Source organism: Sorex fumeus, unplaced genomic scaffold, assembly GCF_029834395.1.
Source record: "Sorex fumeus unplaced genomic scaffold, SorFum_2.1 ptg000080l, whole genome shotgun sequence".
In the NCBI taxonomy this organism is placed as follows: Eukaryota; Metazoa; Chordata; class Mammalia; order Eulipotyphla; family Soricidae; genus Sorex; species Sorex fumeus.
In genome coordinates this window covers 3,877,620-3,904,163 of record NW_026606137.1, presented here as the reverse complement: position 1 = coordinate 3,904,163, position 26,544 = coordinate 3,877,620, and the positions used below count along the sequence as shown (strand labels likewise).

The following is a 26,544-nucleotide window of genomic DNA, read 5'->3' as shown; positions in this document are numbered from 1 at the left end:
ACCTTGCGCTTCCTCTTATCAGTCTCCATCAGTTGCCCATTTGTCAGAGTCTTCTTATAAATTAAGTGCTTTGAAGGTGAAAGATAGACTTAACCTACCCTGGGCATCCTATCGTACTTAGCACATACTCAATAGTTACTTGCTGAAACGGAACCTCCTTATAGTTCTGTTCTTGGATTAACAACTGGGCTCCATGTTTTCCTAAAGTTATGTAGTTTATGTAGGCATCGTCCTATAAGAACTTGCTATGGAATAACTCAAAATGCCGAAAATGTAATATTCTGTTGTGCTCAGTGCCAACATATGGTGCCTTTGATTTTTCTATCACCTTTTAATTTTTTAATTAAAACAAAAAAAGTTTTTTTGCTGCTGAAGATCAAACTCAGGGTTCATGCATGTAAGGTATACATATTGCCACTGAGTCATATAACTGATCCTCTTTCATCTTTTTATTTTATTTTATTTTTTGCTTTTTGGACCACACCCGGCATTGCATAGAGGTTACTCCTGGTTCATGCACTCAGGAATTACTCCTGGCAGTGCTTAGGGGACCATATGGGATGTTGGGAATTGAACCCAGCCGCATGCAAGGCAAATGCCCTACCTGCTGTGCTATCATTCCAGCCCCATCTATCATCTTTTTAAAGAAAAAGAAATACTACCTTCATAAATGTAATCATTGTCTGGAATATGAATATTAAATTCAATTAACATTCAAATATGGAATAAGTGCATGGTCCTATCAATGAATGGCAAATTTACCACATAAAGGCGTATGAGTTTTTGCCAAAACAGCCACTGTAGCATAACAATTACCACTGCTCAATAAAAATATAAATAAAAATACAAATATAGTTTAAATTCTTCTAGCAATAACATTAAAAAATAGAAACAAGGGAGATTAATTTTCACAAGTTTAACACAATGTATTTAACATTGTTTTAATATTTAATCTATGTATTCAGTTTACAAATTATTAATGAAATATTTTATATCTTTGCATAGCAAACCTTGAAATTCTAGTAAGTGTATTAGCGGGCTTATATTTTATTTTATTTTTTATTTATTTATTTATTTATTTATTTATTCCCTTTTTTTTTTAAATTAGTGAAACACCATGAGGTACAGTTGTAGACTTACAGATTTTTGTGCTCGGGTTTCAGTTATACAATGATTGAGGACCCATCCCTCCACCAGTGCCCATTATCCACCACCACTGATCCCAGTATCCCTCCCAAGCAGGCTTATATTTTAAATGTAACTAACCAAATTTTAACTGCCAATAACTGCGGAGTGTTACTGTTTAGCACAGAAGACGCTGCAGTGCAAAATGAAACCTACTGTGGTGGATAATATTTTAAGTGAGAAAGTATGAGGTGAGGTAATCTTAAATCTAGCTTCTTAGTCATGATATTCCTGTACTTACAAAAAAAAATCAACATGAATAGCAAACTCAAAGAGACAAGTTTCTGAATATTTAAAAAAAATGGGGAAAAGTATAAGATTCCCTTGATAGGTATGTGAAGTGTTTGTGGGCTGCTTGGATGACTGCAAAGTTAAGAACTTTTCTATTTTTTGCAGGATGAGAATATCATACAATTCCTAAGATTATAAGTGAGATTCCAGCCTTACCATGCCCTTATCTTGTGGTGTTGACATATACTAAGTCTTTATCTGGAACTGTCATTTTGTTTCAAAGGAATCTAGGATTAGATTATCTATTAAAGTGCTTTCCAACACTTTCTTTTTTTTTAAAGATTCATCATATTTTATTTATTTTTAACTATTCATTAATTTTTATTGAATCACCATGAGACACACAGTTGCAAAGCTGTTCCTGGTTGGGTTTCAGTCATACAATGTTCCATCACCCGTCCTTCCACTAGTGTTTTATTTCCCACTAGCAATGTCCCCAGTTTCCCTTCCAACACTCCACCCTTCCCCCACCAGCCTGCCTCTATGACAGGCACCTCTCTCTCTCTCTCTCTCTCTCTCTCTCTCTCTCTCTCTCTCTTCTTTTGGGCATTGTGGTTTGCAATACAGGTACTGAAAGGTTATTATGTTTATTTCTTTACCGACTTAAACCAGTAGGTTTAAGATTTAAGATTTCGGTTTAAGTTTCATTTTAAAAGTTATTTTAAAATAACTTTTTAAATGGAGCGATAGCACAGCGGGTAGGGCATTTACCTTGCACGCGGCCAACATGGCTGACCCGAGTTCGATTCCTCTGCCCCTCTCGGAGAGCCCGGCAAGCTACCGAGAGTATCCGATATGCCAGACACAGTAACAACAAAGTCTCCAATGGAGACGTTACTGGGCCCGCTCGAGCAAATCGACGATCAACGGGAGGGCCTTTACCTTTACCTTTAAAAGTTATTATTTTTTTCAGATAGATTAAACTATTTTTATTTCTTATTTTTTAACTGAGTCACCTTGAGATACAGTTATAAAGCTTTCATGTTTGAGTTTCAGTCATACAATGATTGAACACCCATCCTTCCACCAGTGCACATTTTCCACCACCAATGTCCCCAGTATCCTCCCCCCCTCCCCATCCCAATCCTCCCCCTGCCTCTATGGTAGACAATTTCCCCCATATTCTCTCTACTTTTGGATATTATGGTTTGCAATATAGATGCTGAGAGGCTATCACATTTGGTCCTTTATCTACTTTCAGCACACATCTCCCATTCCAAACGATCCTTCTAACCATCATTGACTTAGTGATCCCTTCTCTATGCCAGCTGCTAAAACTGTCACTGTCCTGTTGTTCATCGATTTGCTTGAGTGGGCCCAGTGACGTCTCCATTTTGAGACTTGTTGTTACTGTGTTTGGCATAACATGGTTATTGGAATAACATGGTTATTATTTCACTGTCCTCCTGTTGTTCATCTGTTGGGATCGGGAGTTCCCTAGCCCTGGGAGGCACGGAGAGACAAGATAGACACAATTCCTGCAGGAGTAAAAATGGGGTTTATTTAGACCAGCATGCTGGGGCTCCACAGCATACCCCAGAGTGGGCAGTGGCTGAGAGCCCCGAGCTTCTTCAAAGGGGATCTTATATAGGCCTTCACTGGCCGTTACAGCAAGGCCCACACATTTCATAGCCAATAGATTTGTAACAACATATGCTTTCTTAACCAATCCATTTAAAAGTACCTCACTCCTTAGCCTATAGATTCAAAGATCAGCATTTACATACATCGATTGTCAGCACAAGCAAGGTTATAGCCCGAATCATTAAGCCTTAAGTAATCTCCCTTGACCATCCACATTTTGAGTTACCCAAGTCTGCAGGGTGCTTTAGTGAGACAATACACTCCAGGAAAGGGCAATTTCCCCCAACCACCGCATCCTGAGTTATCCTTTAGCCAAGTCTGCAGGGTGCTTTACTGAGACAATACATTTCAGGAACAGTAAATACACCTGAATCCTGTCACACTTGGTTTAGAAAGAAGTTATGCCCTGTTCACTTTCCAAGTCCCCTCTCCCCCAGGTGCAAAGCAGCCATGCAGTTTTACAGAAAGCAATGTTGCAAGTTAGCTGAAGCACGCAAAAATTTGATGCCCTAATATGGATTCTTTCACATTGATTTGCTCAAGCGGGCCCAGTAACGTCTCCATTTTGAGACTTGTTGTTACTGTGTTTGGCATAACATGGTTATTGGAATAACATGGTTATTATTATTGAAATAAAATTCTAAATAAAACAATGTTGAAACAATAGTAATTATTGAAATAATAATTATCAATCATAATTATTGAAATCATAATTATTGAACTAACTTGGCATTTTATTTATGTTTTTGGGCTGGAGCAATAGCACAGCGGTAGGGCGTTCGCCTTGCGTGCAGCCAGCCTGGCGGAGCCGGGTTTGATTCCTCCGCCCCTCTCAGATAGCCTGGCAAGCTACCGAGAGTATCTAACCCACACGGCAAAGTCTGGAAAGCTACTTGTGACGTATTCAATATGCCAAACACAGTAACAACAAGTCTCAAAATGGAGACGTTACGGGACCTGCTCGAGCAAATCAATGAACAACGGGAGGACAGTGACAGTGACAGTGAATTAACACTGAATGAGATCATCTGGTATTTGTCTTTCTTTTATAATCTTAGTGTCCTACACATTTAGGATTATGAGAAACAGGATAAAAGATTTTAAACTTCAGTGACTTTCAGTGAAAAACACCACCACTTCTTTTGCTGAAATCCAATGTTAAAGTTTCATGGATGAGTGAATCTAGAAGGTAATTACTGAAATACAGAAATCCTTGACATGTTCTGTTTCCTAAGTACAGAGAAGGAATTGGAAACGGCCACATAGGATCGTTAGTTTAGGCCGTTCATGGCTTATGACTCATTGGAATTTTCCATTTCTGTCCTCAGATCTCTGCCCTCTGGTGCACATGAGGGTCTGTACTACCTGGAAGTGAGCTCTGGGGGACAGGTGATAGGCAGTGAAGGCTCAGGACCACAGGACAGCTGTACTTTCCAGGTGAGTGCTGAGGCTGGTCTGCTAGTCTGGTCCATTGGCAAGGAAGGAACTTAGCATTAAAGTTGCTAAATAAGGCAACTTCATCTAGCAAAACAGCCAGAATCTTGGTTTGATAGGGTAAAAGAAAACTTGGGTGGGGAATCTCAACCAATGGAAGATGAGAACATGTATGTTAGTCTCTAGCTAAGGGCTTTATGAACATTAATAATTAATGGGGTTAGTTTATGGGGTTGGTTCTCATTATTCTTTGTTTGTTTGTTTGTTTGTTTGTTTTTGCTTTTTGGGTCATATCTGCATTCCACAGGCGTTACTCCTGGCTTTTGCATGCAGGAATTACTCCTGACGGTGCTCAGGGGACCATATAGGATGCTGGGAATCAAACCCGGGTCAGCCACATGTAAGGCAAATGCCTTACCGGCTGTACTATCGATCCAGCCCCATAATTCTGTTTTTATAGATTAGCAAGCTGAGACTGATGGAGATGAAATAATTTTCCTAGAGCTTGCATCTGACTCTTAAGTCCTTATCTAAACCGAAGCTCCCAGAAGGTTCATATAGATGGCTTCTGGGTAGAATACAATATTGCATTATTGATCGCTAAGAAGATCCTAACTCTTAGCTGGTGAAGCTCTTGGACACCTACTTTTCACTTGGCCCTCTGCTTCGTGGATGATTTCCTATCTCAGATTAAAAGGGAATTGATGAGTTCTTCAAGTTCAGATAGGGCAAAAGAAAAAACAAAGGAAGGAGGGAGGGGGAGGTGAAAAGAGTGGAGAGAGAGAGAATGTGTATGTGTGTTCATAAACCAATGGTTGACTTATTATTCACGATCATGATCACGACCATCCTGTTGTTCGTCAATTGCCTCGAGCAGGCCCCAGTAACGTCTCCTTCGTCCTAGCCCTGAGATTTTTAAAAACGTACCATATTCAAGGCTCTTTCAGGGTTAGGAGAATGAGACCCATCATTGTTACTGATATTTGGCATATTGGGTACGCCACGGGGAGTTTGCCAGACTCTGCTGTGTGGGCAGGTTACATTCAGTAGTCTGCCAGTTTGTCCAACTTATTATTATTATTATTATTGCTTTTTTGGATCACACCCAGCGATGCACAGGGGTTACTCCTGGTTCATGCACTCAGGAATTACTCCTGGCTGTGTTTGGGGGACCATATGGAATGCTGGGAATCGAACCCGGGTTGACCACGTGCAAGGCAAACGCCCTACCTGCTGTGCTATCACTCCAGCCCCTTATTTTTAAAAACCAATATGCATACAATAGCTCAATTTTATGTTTGCTTTGGTCCACTGCTCATTTTCGATTTATTTTTCCAGAAAATGTTCCCTGAAACTGTAAGACTTCCTAGAAGGCAGATTTGGCTGTGACCCCATGACCTGGTGGCACTACCCACTGTCTTCCCATCAGAGATTCTCATCAGAGCCCAATTAGTGCTGCTCAGAGGAAAACTTCATTTTCACTCTTCTCAGACATAACCCACCATTTCCATAGGCAATGTCATTTTCAATTTTGAAATTTGCTGTCCACTTAGACTGAGCAAACTTGCTTCTCAGTCTGAGTCTCATTTCCTGGAATTTTGCTTCTGCACGTATGAAGCAAAAAGGGGAAATGAAAAAGCATTCCTTCTTGTTAGTACCTGCACCTCCAACCTCTATACTGTCTCACTGAATATAACAGAAGAGACAAGACCGAGGAGGCTTCCTAATCACCAAACAGCTTTTTGGTTTTGATGTTCCTTTCACCCCAGAGAGTGGTTTTCCTACTTATTAAAGGTGGGAAAGTAAAGCAAGGGGCTTTAGAAGAGAAAAAAAAACATGTCCCCAAATTGCACATTAAAGAAAACAAGTCCTTCAGTGGTCCAACTGGCTTGGTGAGTTGATGAAAAATCACCAGGGGTTGCAGTTAATGAGAGACATTCCAAGCTAAATAAAACTCTGTGTGTCTTTGTTTGGGGACTGGGGAACCATGGGTATTAAAATTTAATTCCATCCCGCCAGTCCACTCCAAAGCATCTGCTGCAGGCATTGACAAGTTTGAGCAACCCACAGGTTTATCAAACAGCTGGTGGCGGTGACTTTCTCCCTCAAATCTAACTTTCTCCCTCAAATCTTCTCACCCTCATCTTGCTACCACTGACCCCACCGGGGCTCGGGGATCAGCAGGTGGGAAGCTTGATTTGGAAGCTCATTAATTTTTCACTTTGTCGCATCTCAGCCTTGGTGGGTGACCACCTTCCTGTTTCTCTTAGAAAGTTACAATTTTTTTCTTTTTTTTTTTTTAATGTTGTGTGAACTCTGAGAGAATCACTCCGAGAGAAGTTCTTTTTGTGAGGTTGAACTCTGAGCCAGCTCCCCCATCACTGATGATTTAGGATAGAGTGATGAAAGAGTCGCCCTCCTCACCCCAGAGCTTTGGTAGAAGGATCGCACACTGAGTGGTAGATCTGATAGTTCATATTGGAAATTGACACACTCCTTTGATTTGGACTTGATCACATCCGTTACCATTTCTAAACATCTGGGAGAAGGGATGGTACTCAAAGTTCTCTCTACTTCATTTGACTCTGAAAATGAAGTGTCAGTGGGAATGACTATGGCATAAATAAGGGCAAAGGAAGGTCTTGGGCCCTGGGTGATGGGAGGCCAGTATGCTTGGCAAGTGTTCGTGAAATGTAGTAATCTGCATCTTTTGGTGAGATCACACCTTACTGAGCTAGTGAAGTCACAGCATTCTTATGGTGAACCCTTTGACTGTGTGGGCTTTTTTTTTTTTTAAATGTGAACTGTTTTCTAACTCTTTCCTTTGTAGAGGAAGAAAACTAGTCTTATTGGCAGACAGCACTGCCCTGTGGATCAATACTTCAAAGCCTCCACTTGCCAAGTTGCCATTAACTTTGTTGAAATGTCAATTGATTCTCCAGGTCTGATAAGGGCTGTTGATTAATGAGGGCTTTGATGATATGCTCCCTGGGAAGGTTGTGTCCTAGGGTGCTGGAAGCAGACCAAGTTAAAATGATCATAAATAATAATGCCCCTGCTCCCTCCCCCACCCCCAACGCACCACATACACTCCCTCAAACCAAAAGAACCCTGCACCCAAACAAACAAAAACCAGAAAACAAAATCCAATTCACCATCCTTAGTTTTGCAAATGGGAAACTGTGTTAAGTGGTGGGGATAAAATGTTCAGGCATCTAAAGGAGACTGCAGGAAGGAGAAGTAGGAGGAGAGGCTAATAGGTCTTTTATTGAGTCTTTAGTTCCTGGGTCACACCATGATTCTTCTGGGCCCTGACTGTAAAGCACATTAATCTCAGACTAACCCAGATATCTATAGGGGTGATCGAGTTCTCAGACTGTCTTTGTCTCCCCTCTGCTGTTATGTGGTGTATCAGTCTTTGTAGATGGGATATTATTCTCAAAAATGTGAATATCTTTACATCAGGTTATGCACAAGGACCCAATAATGATCAAGTTATGCACTGTCCCCACTTTTCTGGAACAGATAGTTAGCAGATGATGTAAATGGATAGCAGGCATTGCAAGATGATTTTGGAGTGCTGTTATCAGACTTATCTATCTATCTATTTATTTATTTATTTATTTTTAGTTTGGGGGCCATACATGGAGGTGTTCAGGTTTACTCCTGACTTTGCAGTTGGGGATAATTCCTGGCAATCCCAGGGGACCACATGAAATGTTGGGGGTCTAACCCATGTTGGACATGTGCCAGAAAAACACTCTACTCACAGTACCATTATCAGACTTTTGTAGGTTCTCACCACACCTGAAAGCATCAATGCTATTTCCTTCCCAAAAAATGGACAAGGAGATGTTTCTGATTCCTGGAATCATCAGAATATTTGTCTCCCAACAGATACCGTCCATATTTCTGAGAAACATCCATCTTCCAACTTTTTGTTGCTTGCTAATCCAAACCAAAGCATGGGCTGATAACAATTTAAATTACAACCCTTTACATCAAAACAAGCGAATTATTGCCTAGAAGATAAAATCCGCATGATACAGTGTCATGAAACAAGATATAATAATGGAATAATAAGTTGGCATCCTAAAGCTAAACATACCTTTTTTGCTTTAGGAATGACAGATGGATAGACAGAAACAGGCTGGTAAAGGTGTGGACTCTGAGGTGGTACATGACAGAGTGATTTGCATGGTCTTGGTTGAGTTCCCTTTACATCCACTATAGAAGAACTTAGTGATATCCATCATCCAGGCTTCACAGAAATATGATGAAAATAAAAAGAAATGGATGCAAGGGAGATTTGAGGAAATACAGTTATGAATTATCCACTCCTGGCGGGTTTGGGTCACCATGCAGGATCCTGTAGATCAGGAATCAAACCTGGGTCACCATGTGCATGGCAAATGGCCAGCTCCCATGGCTTGCACTTCTCATGTTTGTGTGAAATTCTCATGATGAAATTCTCACTTGTGATCATATTTTTAAAGTTTTCCAGGGCACAGACTCCCATTGTTCACCAAGTGAGTCCATCAAGTGGAGTTCCAGGTAAGGGATCTATCAACACTGGAATAATTCAGCATCCCTTGGTCAAAGTACTGAAAACCCTTCTATACAGGTGGACGGTCATTACAAATGGGAAATTTATATATTTATAAATTTATTATTCTTATTATCTTATTTTTCCTCTGGAGAACCTGGCAGGCTACCGAAAGTACCCTGCCCGCATGGCAGAACCTGGCAAACTTCACGTGTCGTACTCAATATGCCAAATACCAGTAACAATGACGGGTCTCATTCTCCTAAGCCTGAGAGAGCATTGAAATGGCTCTTTTAAAATCTCAGGGCTAGGAAGAAGGAGACGTTACTGGCGCCTGCTGGAGGAAATCGATGAACAACAGGATGATCGTGATCGTGATTTTATATTAAATTTATATATAAATTGCATTAAATATAAATGATTACTATTTTGGAAGCAAGTGTCCACCTCTGGTTCCTTTCTGACCTGGTTTGTTTTCCCCTCTGGGCACTTTTGTTCTATTACCTTGCTGATAGCAAATGGAATTTAAACATGAAAAGGAAAAGAGGCCAGGTGCTGTCAAAAAACCAAAAAAAGAGAAATACTCTTGGCTCTTAGCTTTACACTCAACTCCACAGAAACAAACCTTCACTGAATCTCACTGTCATTCAGATTCTGAATGACAGTTCTCAGGTTTTGACATGCATTATCCTGTCGGAATCCTCAAACACACACACACACACACACACACACACACACACACGAGAACCAGTGTTATGTTATTTTCATGTTGTAGACAAAGAAAGAAAATACCAAAAGTTGAATAATGCATTTACTTGCCTTCTCATATTACTAACAATGGAAGAACCGAGATTTAAACCCGGCAGTTAGAAGGGCCCACTTGTCTGACATTTGGTTCTGTGTTGAACAGTACTGGACCCACTTGGAAGGCTGCGCCTCCTGATCTTTATCCTAGGAGGTTGTTTGAGTGCACACAGATATGAAAAGGCTAGGAGACTAGCAGAGAAAGCCGTGGGATTTACATGAAAGGAGAAGGGATTAGATTTAAGAAATAGATTCAGGAACTGCTAAGTCTATATTAAAACTAAGCAGTAAACAGAGTGAGGATTATCGCTGCCGGGTTCTTGGCAAATGCCTCTATCTCTTTCGTGTTTTCCATTTGTTCAGGATTTCCAGAACAGTGTATGTATGGGAACATGTGTTGCTAAATTTTTATGTGTGGTCAGTTGTGTCTAAATGCATAAACTGACCTAGTTGTTGAGAATGATATGACAGCCCACAAATGTCAAAACAAATATCTACGTTATTGGAAAGTGTCCATTTGGGTGTGGGACAAAGATTTTATGTGCATGTGAATCACTTATATCCAAAGGAATATAATATGACATGATCTTATTAGTGTGGGTTATTCACAGACCTGGTCTCAATTTCTTGTGCTCTGAAGAATCGAGACAGGAGCATTTTTTTTTATTAAAAAGAGATGTGGCCTGTGAAAAATTGCACGTAGAAATCAGAGTCCTTGGTGCTCTGGTATTTTTAAATTTAATTTTTTAAATGTTTATTAAAGAGGGGCTGGAGCGATAGCACAGCGGTAGGGCGTTTGCCTTGCATGCAGCCAGCCCGGCTGAGCCAAGTTCAATTCCTCTGTCCCTCTCGGAGAGCCCGGCAAGCTACCGAGAGTATCTCGCCTGCACGGCAAAACCTGGCAAGCTCCCCGTGATGTATTCGATATGCCAAACACGAATCACGAATCACGACCATCCTGTTATTCGTCGATTGCCTCGAGCAGGCCCCAGTAACGTTTCCTTCATCCTAGCCCTGAGATTTTAAAGAAAGTGCTATATTCAAGGCTCTTTAGGAGAATGAGACCCATCATTGTTACTGGTATTTGGCATATTGGGTACGCCATGGGGAGTTTGCCAGACTCTGCCATGTGGGCAGGCTACATTCCGTAGCCTGCCAGTTTGTCCAAAGTAGGAATGAGATAATAAGATGTCATAATAAGATGTCTGCACTGTTCTCTTCCGGGAGCTGGTTTTTATAGTCTCTGAGTCTTGGCCGTTGATGGGATTACACAGCGCCAGGGGGCCAATTGGTGGGTGTGACCCCCGCCTACTGGAATTCGGAGGATCTGGGTGGAGGATGCTCAGACCCGACCTGAGTAGGCTTGGAGATCTCGGCCCCGGGCTCTGCGTGCCTTTGTTCCTCTGCCGGTACCTTCATGTGTGCAAAGAGTGGTCTCAGCATGGTGGTGGCTGGTCCTGGAGGTCTTCGGCTGTAGACAGTAACAACAAGTCTCAAAATGGAGACGTTACTGGGCCCGCTCGAGCAAAATTGATGAACAACGGGAGGACAGTGTTTTTTGTTTTGTTTACTAAAGAGCTATAATTTATAAAATTCCTGATTGTTGAGTTTTAGGCAGATAATAGTTTAACACCAATCCCTCCACCAGTGTCAGCTTCCCTTTGCCACCCCACCCCTCCCCACCCCAACTCCCACCCCATCCCTTGTCAACTTGACAAGCACATTACAAAGTTTCATTGGTTGCAGCTTAGATCTGATGTTTTCAGTTCTGTTGAATCTGTGTCTTCGATCTCTGGTTATACCCCTCACTCATCACTGGGGTAACTGGTATGTGCCATTCTCAGTAATGTGAGATGCTATTTCATTGATTTGGGTTTATCTTGTTTTGGGTTTCTCTGATAAGCAATGTGGAGCATTTTTCTGTGTGTCTACTGATGACCTAGCTATCTTTCGTTGAGAAGTCTCTATTCATTTCCTCTTCCCATTTGTTGGTAAAGTTTTTGAATTTTATTTATTTTGGTTGATCTTTGTTTGTACTATATATATCCTGGACTGGATATCAAATCTTTATCTGATGTGTTGAGTGCAAATATATATATATATATATAGATAGATATAATTTTTTTCCCCATTCAGTTAATAATTCTTAGTTTTAGCCCATGGGTTTTTTCTTTTTTCTTTTTGCCATACAGAAGCTCTTGAACTCTATGTAGTCCCATTTGTTTATTTTTGATTTTGTTGCCTTTGCTGATGGTAATCAGATCATTGAAGGCACCTTTGAGGTTCAAATCTTCAAGTGCTCTGCCTCTATTTTCTTCAATGTGCTTTATAGTTTCCAGTCAGATTTCAAGGGCTTTGATCCACTTTGAATTGACTTTTATGTGAGGTGTAAGATATGGATCCAGCTTGAGTTTCTCACCCGTAGTGATTGAACTTTCCCTGGTGCTCTGGTATTAAGAGGTTTCTTTTAGATGGCAGCGTCTTGTTAGGGCAAGAGGTGAGGAAGGAGGCAGCAGCTGAGATGTGGAATAGGATGGCACACAGATTTGTCACATCTGGTTCTCTGACCACGTCTGAGTTCTCCACCCTCTGGAAGGAATGACTGGTGGCTGGTCTGGATGGAGTGGTCCTTCTGGGCAGGGTCCATACAGCTGTATCTTTGTAATCACTTTCCAGATTATTACACTGAGTTTATTGGAGAAGCCTGCCTAAAGCAGCAGACTGGATATGGGAGGTGTGTGGGGAAAGGAGAGAGGACATTGAGAGCAGTTGAATGTTGAAAGGTGATTTCCAATCCTTTATTGTGATACAGGATTCCTCCTCCTCCCTCCCCCCAAACCCTCTGTCCAACCTTGTCTGCTTTAGCAGTTTCTAAGCCTCTTTGTTGAGAAACTCAACAATTACCCATTTCTATATCTTACTGTACCACTGTAGTACTGCCCTCCCGTTGTTCATCGATTTGCTTGAGCAGGCCCAGTAGCGCCTCCATTGTGTGGCTTCTTGTTACTGTGTTTGGCATATTGAATACGTCATGCCAGCTTTGCCATGTGGGCGAGATACTCTCGGTAGCTTGCTGGGCTCTCCGAGAGGGGCAGAGGAATCGAACCCTGCTCGGCCGGGCCGGCCACATGCAAGGCAAATGCCCTTCCACTGTGCATTGTCTATAACTTACTATTGGTTTTAAAAATTTATGTTCATTGGTGCTAGATGTCGTCTTACCCAAGTCAGGAGGTTGATGGTTCAGTCTTCTAGAAAGAAAAGGAAATTATTTTTTTCAGAGTTCCGCAGTAGTAGAAAGCTTTAGACTCATGATTCTCTCCAATCTAATGACCTTCATTATCAAATAAGACGAGAAAACGTATAGTCTGACCCTGATATGTGATGAGACGGACACATATTCTTGTTGGCTGCCTGCACTGACCTGTGTTGTATAGCCCAGGAATGATATTATAACGACTTAAATGGCGCTAGGTGGGAAAAAGCTTTCCCCACTCCGGTGGGTTTTCTCTATTTTTACCTACTGGCCTGTAAAGTGGGTGTGATAATTCCTGAAAGTTTCTGCTGTCTGGTGAAGATGAGTCACTTTATACTGCTCAAACGCAGGCACAGATTGAAGGGAAGCCTTTCTGGGTAATGTGCATTCATGGTCTCACATACAGCCAGAGAGAGATTCGCTGTCACCTAAACACAGTGACCTCATGAACCCCAGAGGTGCCCTTTTTCTAGGTGCAGGTTTTTCCTCATTAGCTAAGACCTCTCTCACTGTTCAGCAGAATTGGCAAGGCTGGAAGATTCCAGCACTGTTGTTTGATTGTTTGGAAGACATATTTCCAGGTTGGAGGTTGTGTGCTGAACTTTGACTACATCATCTTCCTGTGCTGTGCTTGCTTAATATTTCATCTCATGCAGTTACTTAGACTGAATTTAGATCTTTTTCAACTCTGAGGAAAAGCAGCTCAGGTAGAATCTAAATAAGGTGGCCAAACTCTTTCAGAGAAATCTGGTTGGTTTTCTTTTCTAACTAGAGCAGAGAGGGTTGGGATTAGATTTGAGACATTTGAGACATTGCTGGAAAGGAATTTCTGATGATTGCACCCTCATTCTACTCAAGCTAAAGGCAATTAAGAAAAAAAAACTTGCTACTCATTGGAAATCCCTGAAAGTCAAATGGAAGAGGCTTAGTCAAGAATTCAGCCATTTATCAGGGGAGTCAGCAAATGCCAACTATTCTCTGATAATTAATTTTTGGGGGTCTTAATATGAGCATTTTGTTGAGTGAATGGAATATTAGTTGTCCATCTTTTAAACCATTAACTAAGCTGCTACTGCTTGCTTATATCCTGTCCATTTCAATGACCCATGACATTTACCTTTTGTATGCTCCTATATGGAAAATATTTAGTGTCCCTGAATACCCATAGAGATCAGACAACCTGAGCCTCCTCATATATTCACATTAGGAAGTATCCTGAGGAAAGTTTCCTGAAACAGAGAGCACCCCAAGGCACGTTCAATTCCACACTTAATGGACTGAACAACGCTGAGAGTAGAACAGGCTTTGTGGAAATCAATTTCTCCCCCTTGAAATCCTCTTATTTTCTGGAATGTGAGGAAGACCCATTAATTCCTCTTTGTTCCATATATAGCTGATTTCATTTATGATGCACTAATTGGTTATTTAATTGTTGGTATATGTTATATTGATTCCTGGATGGATCATACTTGTTATTCTTCCCTTATGAGCAGTTTATAAAAAGCAGCCAATAGTCTGAATAATGACAGGTTTGACTATCTTGAACTGATGTAACTAAAAATACAGTTATGTTTTACGCTTAAGGTGTGAGCCTATAGGAGGCCATAAAGATGGTTAATAATGGGTAGGGCTTCCATGTAGCCAACCTGGGTTCTATCCCTGCCATCCCATACGGTCCCCTGAGCCCACAGGGACTGATCCTTGAGCACCATGGAGTATGTCCAAAATCCGAAAAATAAATAAAAATAATAAGGTTTGAGCTAACTACACGATTCTCATGTAGAGTGTTCAAGAAATGGAGAAAGTCACAGAAGCAATTATGAATTTATATTGAAAAAATTTTGAGCATTCCCATACCCTAAAATATAACCATCTAGATCATACCAAATGACACACAATACATAAAATAGCATTGATTTGCAGAAATATGTTAAATACCTAAGTCATATAAATTTGGAGTAAATTTTTTTTTAATTTTTATTAGTGAAACATCATGAGGTACAGTTGTAGACTTACAAATTTTTGTGCTTGGATTTCGGTTATACCATGATCGAATACCCATCCCTCCACCAGTGCCCATTTTCCACCACCAAGGCTAATATCCCTCCCCCCCCCATTCCCCCCATCCCCCCTTGCCACTGTGGCAGGGCATTTCCTTTTGTTTTCTCTCTCCTTTTGGGTGTTGTGATCAGTAAAAGAGGCATTGAGTGGCAAACATGTTCAGTCCAGTCTACTTTCAACCTGCATCTCCCCTCCTGGTAGGATCCTCCAAACACCCTCCATTTGGTGCTCCCTTCTCTATCTGAACTGTCCTTTCCCCTAGAATACCCGGCTGGCCTCTTAGCTATGGAGTAATCACTTAGGGGTTCCATTCTTACTGTTTGTAGTGCATGCTATCTCTAAAATACTATTGTAGCCAGATTCTGGAAACAATCCAAATGCCCGAGAACAAATGACTGGTTAAAAAATACTTTGGTATATCTACACACTGGAATACTATGCAGCTGTTAGGAAAGATGAAGTCATGAAATTTGCTTATAATTGAATGGTTATGGAGAGTATCTTGATGAGCAAAATGAAAGAGAGGGGCATACATAGAATGACTGCACTCATTTGTGGAATAGAAAATAACATAATAGGAGACTATTTCATTGTATGACTGAAATTCAAACATGACACTCAAGGACAGTAGAGACAGGGCCAGGAATATTGCTCCATAGTTGCCAGCCTGCCTCATGAGTTGGAAGAGAGGCAGATGGAATAGGGAAGGGATCAGTAAGCCAATGATGGTTGGAGGAATCTTTCGGGATGGAGATATGTGCTGAAAGTAGATGAAGGATTAAACGTGATAGCCTCTCAGTATCTGTACTGCAAACCATAATGCCCCAAAGTAGAGAGAGAGTATGGGGGAAATTTTCTGTCATAGAGACAAGGGTAGGGATGGGGGGGATACTGGGGACGTTGGTGGTGGAAAATCGTACACTGGTGGAGGGATGGGTGTTCGATCATTGTATGACTGAAACTCAAATATGAAAGCTTTGTAAGTGTTGCTCACGGTGATTCAATGAAAAAGAAATTAACAAAAAGTAAAATAGCTATTTGTGAAATATGCTCAATGCTGGTTTTGTATTTTGAATTTTGTTGTTAAATTGCTAATCCTGTCTAGATTTCTTTGAGTTAATGAAAATAGGTACTTGATATAGGTCCTTCATAAAAGTGAAATGATGTAAAAAAAAATTGGAAATCAGGGATACAACTGTATATTGAAGCATTTTGTGTGTTTTTGAGCCACACCTTGCAGTAGTCATGCATTCCTCCTGGTTCTGTGCTCGATGATCACTCCTGGTGGGGATCAAGGGATCCTATGAGATGCAGGGGATTGAACTCTGATAGGTTGTGTGCAAAGCAAGTACCTACTCACTGTACTATCACCTGACCTGTGTATGTTAAAAACTATTGAACTCTTCCAAAACAGGAAAAATCATACATGTGTATGGCCGGATTATGACAGGAAGATTGGAAAGTTTTGATTTGGATGCTGAGTACATTGATAGGTAAGCATGGATTTTCTCGCTGTGTGGAATGAGTTACAAATACTCTGGATTGCTTCCTGGGTCTAGCCTCCCAATAGCAATAAATTGTAAGCAGTTGGCACAGAATCTCTCTTTTCCTCTTTGCAGTTTATAGTCCCTGGTGAGCTGGGCTTCAGCAAACTTTGTTAATGTAATTGCAACTGGTCGATTAAGTCGGTCCATTTATTTACTGACAACTAGTCACTCTGGGCTCAGTGTGAATTGTACTGTAATTGCATCTGTGGTTTTTCCTTTTTCGATTCTTTCTCTTCTCCCCCTTGTTTCTCAGGCTGCAATAAATTATTTATAAAATTGCATCCCAGAGAGAGACCTTTATAACTTCCTGGTTTGTTTGTTATCCATTTGTACACTTATAAGTTCTATTGGTATGACTGGAGAAAAATGTGAGGAAAGGTACAGGAAAGTCATTAAAGTTTCTAATGTTCACTGGAATGATTCAGATGGTCAACATAACTTTTTTTTCACGGGAGACTTTTACCACTGGAGAGTAGTTCCTACTCAATCATCAATGCCAGGGAGAGAGAACACTAAGAAAAATATTGGTGTTGCGATGTTTGTAGGAAATGGAGCAACTCTGAGTATCAAAATATTTGCTGGGAATAGTGCAGAATTGTCTTGTATCTTTGTTTTCTTCTTCTCTTTTATTTATTTATTTTTTTAAAAATTCAGCCCATTGATTCTGGAAGCCCAAGGAGATGAATGGGTCACTCCATGCTCGTATATAAACAGGAAGACAGGAAGTAGGTGAGTGTCATTCTTGCCAACACATGTGATTTTAGCTTCTGCCACTAAAGTGTAATGTACAGACATGTGCTCTCACACGCCTGTTTTGAAAATATGATTCACCTGTAACTGTTGGCTGCTTTATATTTATCTTACTGGAAAAGATCTAAATTCTGGTTCAAGTGTTCAGGGCTTACTTCTGGCTCTGTGCTCAGAGGTCACCCCTGGGCACCCCTGGGTATGCTCTGGGTACTATTTGCAGCCTTGATTCCACTACTATACTCCTGTTTGGTATTATTGTAAGTTCCATGACCATATTAAATCAGTTTATTATCATTTTATAACATCTATCTCCTTGCTTGGTTTTTGTTTTTCAAATTAATTATGATTTATGCAATTAGACATTGTGTCTGAGTATCTACTTGCTCACAGTTCAGATAAAAAAACGTTGTTGAATTTCAGATCACTCAGCACTGACAACCTTCCTTTGGGCCTATCTTGAGAATTTTATATGACTTTGAATTTTGGGAGTGAGCGTGCACCAAGCCAAGTTTTATAATATGGTTCCTTCCTAGTGGCTTCAGTCTGCTTGCTTGGGATTGCCCTTTATGGGAAGTTTAGTAAAGTAAAGTAAGTAAAGGCCCTCCCGTTGATCATTGATTTGCTCGAGCGGGCCCAGTAACGTCTCCATAAGCATGTTGCTATCCTTCTCATAAAACGGATATTGGAAAGAAAGGAGTGAAGGGGGTTAGCACTTGTGTCTCACACCATGGGTTAGACTGCTGGTACATGTTTTGATGGCAACTTTAGTCAGTACCATCCTAATTATTTGTACCATGATCTCATTATATGTTTATCTTCTACCAATTTTCTCTGGATAGTTTTCATTTTATTGCATTCTTGTTATCATTTTTATTCTCCTGTATAAAAACATGAAACTTCTGACCTGCATTGTCTTGGGATTCTCACTTTCAGTTTTTGTTTTTTCTCTAGTTACCCTATTCAGGAATACCATGGTCTTGGAACTCTGCAGTGCCGCGTGGAAGGCAACTACATAGGTCTGCTTGAGAAATAACAAGGCTTTTTAAAAAAAAATTATTTATTTATTTGCTTTTTGGGTCACACCCGGTGATGCACAGGGGTTACTCCTGGCTCATGCACTCAGGAGTTACTCCTGGCGGTGCTCAGGGGACCATATGGGATGCTGGGAATCGAACCCTGGTCTGCCGCGTCCAAGGCAAACGCCCTACCCGCTGTGCTATCGCTCCAGTCCCAAGAAACAACAAGGGTTTTTTTGAGGGTTGGGACATTCTCAGAAAACAATGTGCCGGGGACTCGGGAACCATTTCAACTGGGCCAACTTGGGTTGAACTGGGCTAAAAGTTTCAACATGAGACCTTGATGACATGACATTGCTCTAGTTCTCTAGTTACGGGGACCACTAGCATCACCCTGGCACTCTTCAGGGATCTTCAGGGACATACCTTGTGTCCCTGGGGTTCACGCAGTGCTGGGAATTGAACCCAGGGCCTTACATATGCCAGGCATGTGCTCTACCACTTTTGAAACTAACAATTAGCATAACCTTGAGACTATTCCATTTCCTTTTCTATGATTGTAGCCCTGCACTGTAGCCCTGTCCTCCCGTTGTTCATCAACTTACTTGAGCGGGCATCAGTAATGTCTCCATTGTGAGACTTGTTGTTACTGTTTTTGGCATATCGAATAAGCCGCGGGGAGCTTGCCAGGCTCTGCAGTGAGGGCGGATATTCTCAGTAGCTTGCCGAGCTCTCTGAGAGGGACAGAGGAATCGAACCCGGGTCAGCTGCGTGCAAGGCAACCACCCTACAAAAACATAAATAGAGCTGTTAAGTCTAAGAGTTCATTCTCAAGAGGATGATAATACTAACTAGCGTTTCTTGAGAACGTCCTAAAAAATACAATCTGAAGCCCCTAAAGTAAAAACTAATTTTATTCATACAGTAAACCTGTAAGTTTGGTAAATTTATTTTGCTCTACTGGTGACAACATTAGTGATAGCACAGCGGGTAGGCATTTGCCTTACACGCGGCCCATGCGGCCGAGTCGAGTTCAATTCTTCCGCCCCTCTCGGAGAGCCCAGCATGCTACTGAGAGTATCTCGCCCATATGGCAAAACCTGGCAAGCTACCCGTGACGTATTCGATATGCCAAACACAGTAACAACAAGTCTCACGATGGAGACGTTACTGGACCCGCTCGAACAAATCGATGAACAACGGGAGGTGACAACATTGAATCCAGTAACCTATGGAGTAGGATTTATTATGTTCAATCTAACTCCAAACTTCATTTTGTGAAAGAGCATTTGCTCTTTCACTGTTGGGAGGCCGTGTTGCTGATGTCGCAGGTCTGGGTGATGTCTGTTTGAACACCATCAAGAAAATCACAGATGTGGGTGGTGATGGGGATGTGTGAAATCCTCTGATGTATGGTCTCATGCTTGCCAAAGTTAGACATACAGGGTTCACTAGTAATGTCTGTTTCTTTCTGTTACAGGCTCCCAGAATGTAAGTTTCTCAGTATTTAACAAAGGAAAGTAAGTAGTAGAGAGAAAGCAAATTTATCTTCACCTTAGATTGTCTTTTTCTCTCATCTTACCTTCTCTATACTCTGATAATGAAAAATATCGAATGGGGAATTTCAGGATAATGATGCATTAGGAGGGTGAATACAATGATGTCTTTCCCTCACATCTTGAAGCAGTGTAAATGCTTCAATGTGGTGATTCTGAAGCAATGTTTTATTTTTTTGGGGGGTCACACCCAGTGATGCACAGGGGTTACTCCTGACTCTGCAGTCAGGAATTACTCCTGTCGATGCTCTGGGACCATATGGGATGTGGGATTCTGGGAATCGAACCCAAGTTGGCCGCATGCAAGGCAAATGCCCTACCCGCTGTGCTATTGCTCCAGCCCTGAAGCAATCTTATAATATGACTGTAAACTTAAAATAATATATAGTGTGATTACATTGTACAATTCCAGGAAATGCCTTTTTTATGATAGAAAGGGCCCAAACATTATTGACCTGTGGAGACACAAAATTAATCTTCTGGGTTTCTGTATGCCTCTCCTCATTTTTATTTTTATTTACTTATTTTTATTTTTCATTTATTTATTTATTTTTTGCCTCTCCTCATTTTTAAAAGTCTATGTTTCCTAAGCTAGTTTCCTTAAGAGTGCGTTGTCTGGCTGGTATTCATTTCATTATGATGATAGTGACACACTACTGACAATTATGCTGCCACAAAGCCATCATCTCCATGCGTGGAGGTAATTGCCTTCTCTCCTTTCTATTGGGGGAAGAAATAAGAGTCTTACCTATTGAGTATCTACCATAGTCCAACTCAATGGTAGCTGTAGTCACATTTTTCATGTTATTTCATGCTGTGACATTCTTTTAAGTGCGTATGATTTCCAGAGAATACTTTTCTCAATTAAAATTCAAACTGACCCATTGCTAGCCTCTTCTTGCAGTCTTCTCAGGGGGAACTGACATCTCAACTTCTAAAAAAATCATTTATTTATGTATTTATTTAAATGTCTATTAGTGAAACACCATGGGGTACAGTTGTAGGCTTACACATTTTTGTGCTTGGGTTTCAGCACCCAAAAGGAGAGAGTGATATCTAAACTTTTGTGACAAAACTCACAACAGACAATTTCATGAGTTTCCTTACCAGGGAGGAAGTGAAAACAGTCCTGCCTCTCTTGGAAGAGATGCAAGCCCAGATGTTATTTTCATCCAAAACAAACTCTGATGCTTTTTTTTTTGTTGAAGGTCACTGGTTGATAAGGCGGCATGGCTGATTAGTGCTAAGCAGGACCTTTTCCTCTACCAGACACATTCAGGTATTACGGCTCTTCACCTTGTGTTCCTGTCTCTCCCTCCATGTCAAACTCTGGGTCCTTCTTCCTTTTTCTCCGGGTAATTCCCTCTGGCCATTAATATGTGAAGCTATCTCTACACTAATGGATACTCCTTTCATTGTGGATGAAAAAAAGTTGCTTGTTTGAGTGTCAACTATATTATAGTAATTATAATTATTTTAAATTTATTGCCATCTGGGTGACATGACTATAATAGTGTTAACTTTTGTGGTTTTGATATACAAAGTTACTGCCCCTTCACCACCACCAAAGTCACCAAGACCCCCCAAAATTGTCCTTTGGGAACTTCTAATCCCCCTTTTCCTCCCCTCACTCACTTGGTAGCCTCGGTTTTGTAAGACCAAGGGTTTGTCATCATTACATATGGTCTGTCTCCCTGGTTGGTTTCTCTGTACCACAGATGAGTGAGATCATCTGACACTTGTCCTCCCTCTAACTTATTTCACTTCCAGTCCCATCCAACTTGCAGCTGTCAGATTTCATCTTTCTTTATGGCTGCATAGTATTTCATTTTGGTACAGATGCCACAACTTAAGTTTAGACTTCTCTACCAAGTCTGTAGGGACTGAATACATACAAAAGGGGGAGTCATCTTTTTATGTTCTGAAAAATAGCAGAAAAGAAGTGACAACTGATGGACCAGCACTTGACTTAGTGGAAAATGGTATCTGCTTTGTAAGAGTGAGGTCCTGAATCCAATCCCAGTGCTGTTCACATGTGCCAAGTAATTCTGGTGATTCTGCTGCTTGAGACCCCTGGTGCCCTAGCAGAGTGTGTGTTCTCTGGCGCTCCACAGATAGTCAAGTCTATGACTTCTGGTGAGCTCCACTAAAGATGTGTGAGGACTTTGACCAAGAATGGACAAGTTCACCATGACAGATGTGTGAGCATTACAGAAATCCTTAGTGGTACAATTTCTTTTTTTTTCAGGGGGAGGCAGATATCATTTATTAACTTGTAAGTCCTTATTTTTATTTATTTATTTATTTAATTTTTTTTATTAGTGAGACACCATGAGGTACAGTTGTAAGGTAAAGGTAAAGGCCCTCCCGTTGATCGTCGATTTGCTCGAGCGGGCCCAGTAACGTCTCCATTGGAGACTTTGTTGTTACTGTGTCTGGCATATCGAATACTCTCGGTAGCTTGCCGAGGTACAGCTGTAGACTTAAAAATTTTGTGCTTGAGTTTCGATTATACAATGATCAAATACCCATCCATCCACCAGTGCCCATTTCCCACCACCATGGATTCCAGTATCCCTCGCACCCCCATCCCCCCCATCCCACCTCGCCTCTGTGGTGGGTATTCCCTTTTGTTCTCTCTCTCCTTTTGGGTGTTGTGGTCTGCAAAAGAGGCCTTGAGTGGCAAACATGTTCAGTCCATAGTCTACTTTCAACATGCATCTCCCCTCCTGGGAGGATCCTCCAAACACCCTTTATTTGGTGCTCCCTTCTCTATCTGAGCTGTCCTTTCCTCTAGAATGCCTGACTGGCCACTAAGCTATGGAGTAATCCTCCTGGTGCTGATCTCAGCTATTCTTGGGTATTAATCTCATATTTTGTTACTTTATATCCCCCAGATGAATGCAATCTTTCTATGTCTATCCCTCTCTTTCTGACTCATTTCACTTAGCATGATGCTTTCCATGTAGTATCACTTGTATGTAAATTTCATGACTTCATCTTTTCTAACAGCTGCATAGTATTCCATTGTGTAAATGTACCAAAGTTTCTTTATCCAGTCATCTGTTCTCGGGCACTCAGGTTTTTTCCTGATTCTGGCTATTGTAAAGAGTGCTGCAGTAAACAAACAAGTGCAGATGTCACTTCGACTATACTTTTTTGCCTCTCTTGGATATATTCCCAACCTCCCATTTATTTCTTAGACTTGAAACATTTAATCAATCTCAACAACTGCTACCTACTTTTGGACCCAGCACCTCTTACAACACCAGGCTTATGTTGCAGTGGTGTCTGAGAGGACTTGGCTACCACTTCTCTGCTGTCGATTTATTCTTTTCATAGCCACCACCCGTCTTCCCACTAGTTCACTTCTGGTGTCTCTCTCCTACTCAGCAATCTCTGACAACTTCGTACCCTCTGAGGGAAATGGTACCAGCTTCTGAGCTCCTCCTTGCCTGCTCCTTCAGCTTCACCCCTTGCTTATAAATTTGGACAACAGATTAATACTGTGCAATTTCCTGCCACTCTCTGGACTCAGGCAAACACTTATTTTTAAGGCTTCATTCTTATCTTTCTTGCCCCTATCATTCAGTTCTACCTTGCCCTTTAAGATTTCGTTTAGATGCCAATTCAAGAAACTGATTTTTATTCCTGGAGTGATAGCACAGCAGGTTGGGCGTTTGTCTTGCACGAGGCCCACACGGTCGACCTGAGTTCGATTCCTCGGCCCCTCTTGGAGAGCCCGGCAAGCTACCAAGAGTATATTGCCTGCACGGTGAAGCCTGGCAAGCTACTCGTGATGTATTTGATACACCAAACACAGTAACAAGTCTCACGATGGAGACGTTACTGGGCCTGCTCGAGCAAACCGATGAACAACGGGAGGATAGTTCTAGACAGTGCTAGATTTTTATTCCACCACACTCTCAACCTCCTTCACAATCCATTTCTACTTTTCACATAGCAGACAGCTGCCAGGAAGGAAAATGAAACCATATTGAACCGTGTCCCCTTGCCCTCCATCCTTTGGCCTTGTCTTATGAGCATAGAACATTATGATCCCATTTGCTTAGACTATGGCCGTTGACTGACCCAGAGCGCAGAGGGAGACCATGCAGGGGGTGGTTTCTCCAGTTGTCATTCAGTGTCTTCAATGCACTGCACTAGATCACAGTCTATACTATGTGTGTGGATGCATTTCCTTTCCCTTTCAAATAAGTATCCTGTATTCTCTATATTATGCATATAATTATGTGGCAATTCTTTTATTATATGAATTTTAAAATGATTTACATTTACATTGCTGTTACAGAAAAAAAACTTTTTTCCACTTTACCTTTTTTATGCAGAATGTTAATTTTATTTTATTATTTCCCCCCCTTTTTATTGACATACCTTGAGATACAGTTACAAAGCTTTCATGTTTGAGCTTCTGTCATACAATCATCAAACACCCATTCCTTCACCAGTGCACATTTTCCACCATCAAAATTCCCAGCATTCCCCCCCACCCCCAGCCCATTCCAACCTTTCCCCTGCCTGTGTGGCAGACAATTTCTCCCATACTCTCTCTACTTTGGTTACAATTCAACATTTTCACACCAGTCTCACCAACACTCAAAACTGACGAAAAGGCAATGCTAGACGATTTGTTTTGTATTGCTCGTTATGGATAGAATATAATGTCCAGGAAATTCTGTGTCATTCTATTCTGGGAACTTTAGTTTATGGTCTCTGGGTTTTGGCTGTTGATGAGATTACATGGCGTCAGGGTCAGTTTGTGGGTGTGACTGCCAAGCTATTGGAAAACTCGGCACCTGGAGGGAGGAGGCCCAGTCCCAATTCAAGCAGGCTTAGAGATCTCAGTCATGGGCTTACCTCTGCGCTACCAGCCCTAGTTGTGTCTTTTGATCTCTCTCGAGATCTATGGATCTTTGAAATAAGGCAAATACATGAGCTTACATAACTGAACCAGAGGTGGCTTGTGAGTGTGGTTCCCACATACCTAACTTTTGGCCATTTAATTTTTGGATAAACTTGGTCCCAAGCTGTTGGGGTCTGGCTAAAGGCACAGCAGCAATTTTGGGGTATCTGAAAATCTCAAGACACCATCAGGCTGCCGACGCACTCACCCCGCAAGTACAGGTAGACCTGCTGGCGGCACCAGACCCCCCAGAAAAAAACTTTTTGTGTTGTTTGTGCTATGTCTAGAAAGTCTTAAGTCTTTCTCCTGGCTCTGTGCTCGGGGATCACTCTTGGTGGGGTTTGGAGGACCATAGGCAGTGCCAGGGTTCTCACACCTGGAATGACCATATGTTAAGGCAAGGATCTTATCTGCTGTACTATCTCTCTGGCCCTGGGGGTGGGGGGGAGGTAGAGAGAAGCTTCTTTACTCTTCATGGTCTTAGAAAGGTAAAGGTAAAGGGAAAGGCCCTCCCGTTGATCGTCGATTTGCTCGAGCGGGCCCAGTAATGTCTCCATTGGAGACTTTGTTGTTACTGTGTCTGGCATATCGAATACTCTCGGTAGCTTGCCGGGCTCTCCGAGAAGGGAGGAGGAATCGAACTAGGGTCGGCCATGTTGGCTGCGTGCAAGGCAGACGCCCTACCCGCTGTGCTATCGCTCCAGCCCATGGTCTTAGAAAACTAAAGAAATTATTAATGACTTCTATTGTGTATTATTTTCTGATTCATCTTCTTTTCTGTGTATTTTGCTTCTCTTATAGAACTGCTCTCTGTGTTTCCAGAAAGTGGGAGCCTTGGCGGAAGAACAGATATCACAATTACGGGAAACTTCTTTGACAGTCCCGCCCAGGTTACCATTGCAGGTAACTAAGTTGACGTGGCGGAAGAAACAGTTCGTGTCTATAAAATGCTGTAGGGGGTTGGACATCTCCTATGGCATGGACAGGGGGTGAAAAACAATCTGCCTCTCACTACTCATCATGCCATCGGTTCTAATGTCCCTGACCTGTGTCTGGTTAAAACCAATTATGGCCTCACAACTCGGCAAAGGTGTGGCAGAAATTGGATGCCCTGTAGAGAACCTCATTGGTTTTTGGAAGTTCTTCCAGAATCCCACACCTTGGAGTGGAGTTTTCAACAGTGGAGTTTTCTCTTCACAAAAGTCAACAACAGTGGAGTTTTCTCTTCACAAAAGTCCATTCTCTCAAAAGGCAGCCTTTCCCCCACCCCAGTGCTTCCCTGCGGTCTTCTCTCTGGATAAGCGTTGGAAGACAAACTCTTGCCACTGAGCTGCTTCTAACATGCCCACCTGGCATACACTTTTTTAAAAAAATAATTTTTTAATAAATCACCATGAGGTGCAGTTACAGACTTGCAAACTTTCGTGCTTACGTTTCAATCATGCAATGATCCAGTACCCATCCCTCCACCAGTGCCCATTCTCCAACACCAATGTTCCCAGTATCCCTCCCATCCCTGCCCCCAATTCCCCCTTCCCCTCCCCTAATTCGCCTCAGTGGCAGGTGCATTCCTTTTGATTCTCTTTCTCCTTT

At 41.6% G+C, this 26,544-nt stretch overlaps 1 protein-coding gene across 1 annotated transcript in view; it reads left to right on the top strand.

Moving 5' to 3' along the window:
* The window catches only part of PKHD1 (PKHD1 ciliary IPT domain containing fibrocystin/polyductin), a 579,380-nt gene that overhangs the window by 5,062 nt on the left and 547,774 nt on the right, over positions 1-26,544 (top strand). The window contains exons 4-11 of the mRNA XM_056130637.1: positions 4,389-4,497; positions 8,991-9,048; positions 16,573-16,651; positions 17,360-17,434; positions 18,407-18,471; positions 19,952-19,991; positions 21,236-21,306; positions 25,753-25,854. Coding sequence (XP_055986612.1) covers positions 4,389-4,497; positions 8,991-9,048; positions 16,573-16,651; positions 17,360-17,434; positions 18,407-18,471; positions 19,952-19,991; positions 21,236-21,306; positions 25,753-25,854 — 599 coding nt within the window. The remainder of the gene's footprint in view (positions 1-4,388; positions 4,498-8,990; positions 9,049-16,572; positions 16,652-17,359; positions 17,435-18,406; positions 18,472-19,951; positions 19,992-21,235; positions 21,307-25,752; positions 25,855-26,544) is intronic.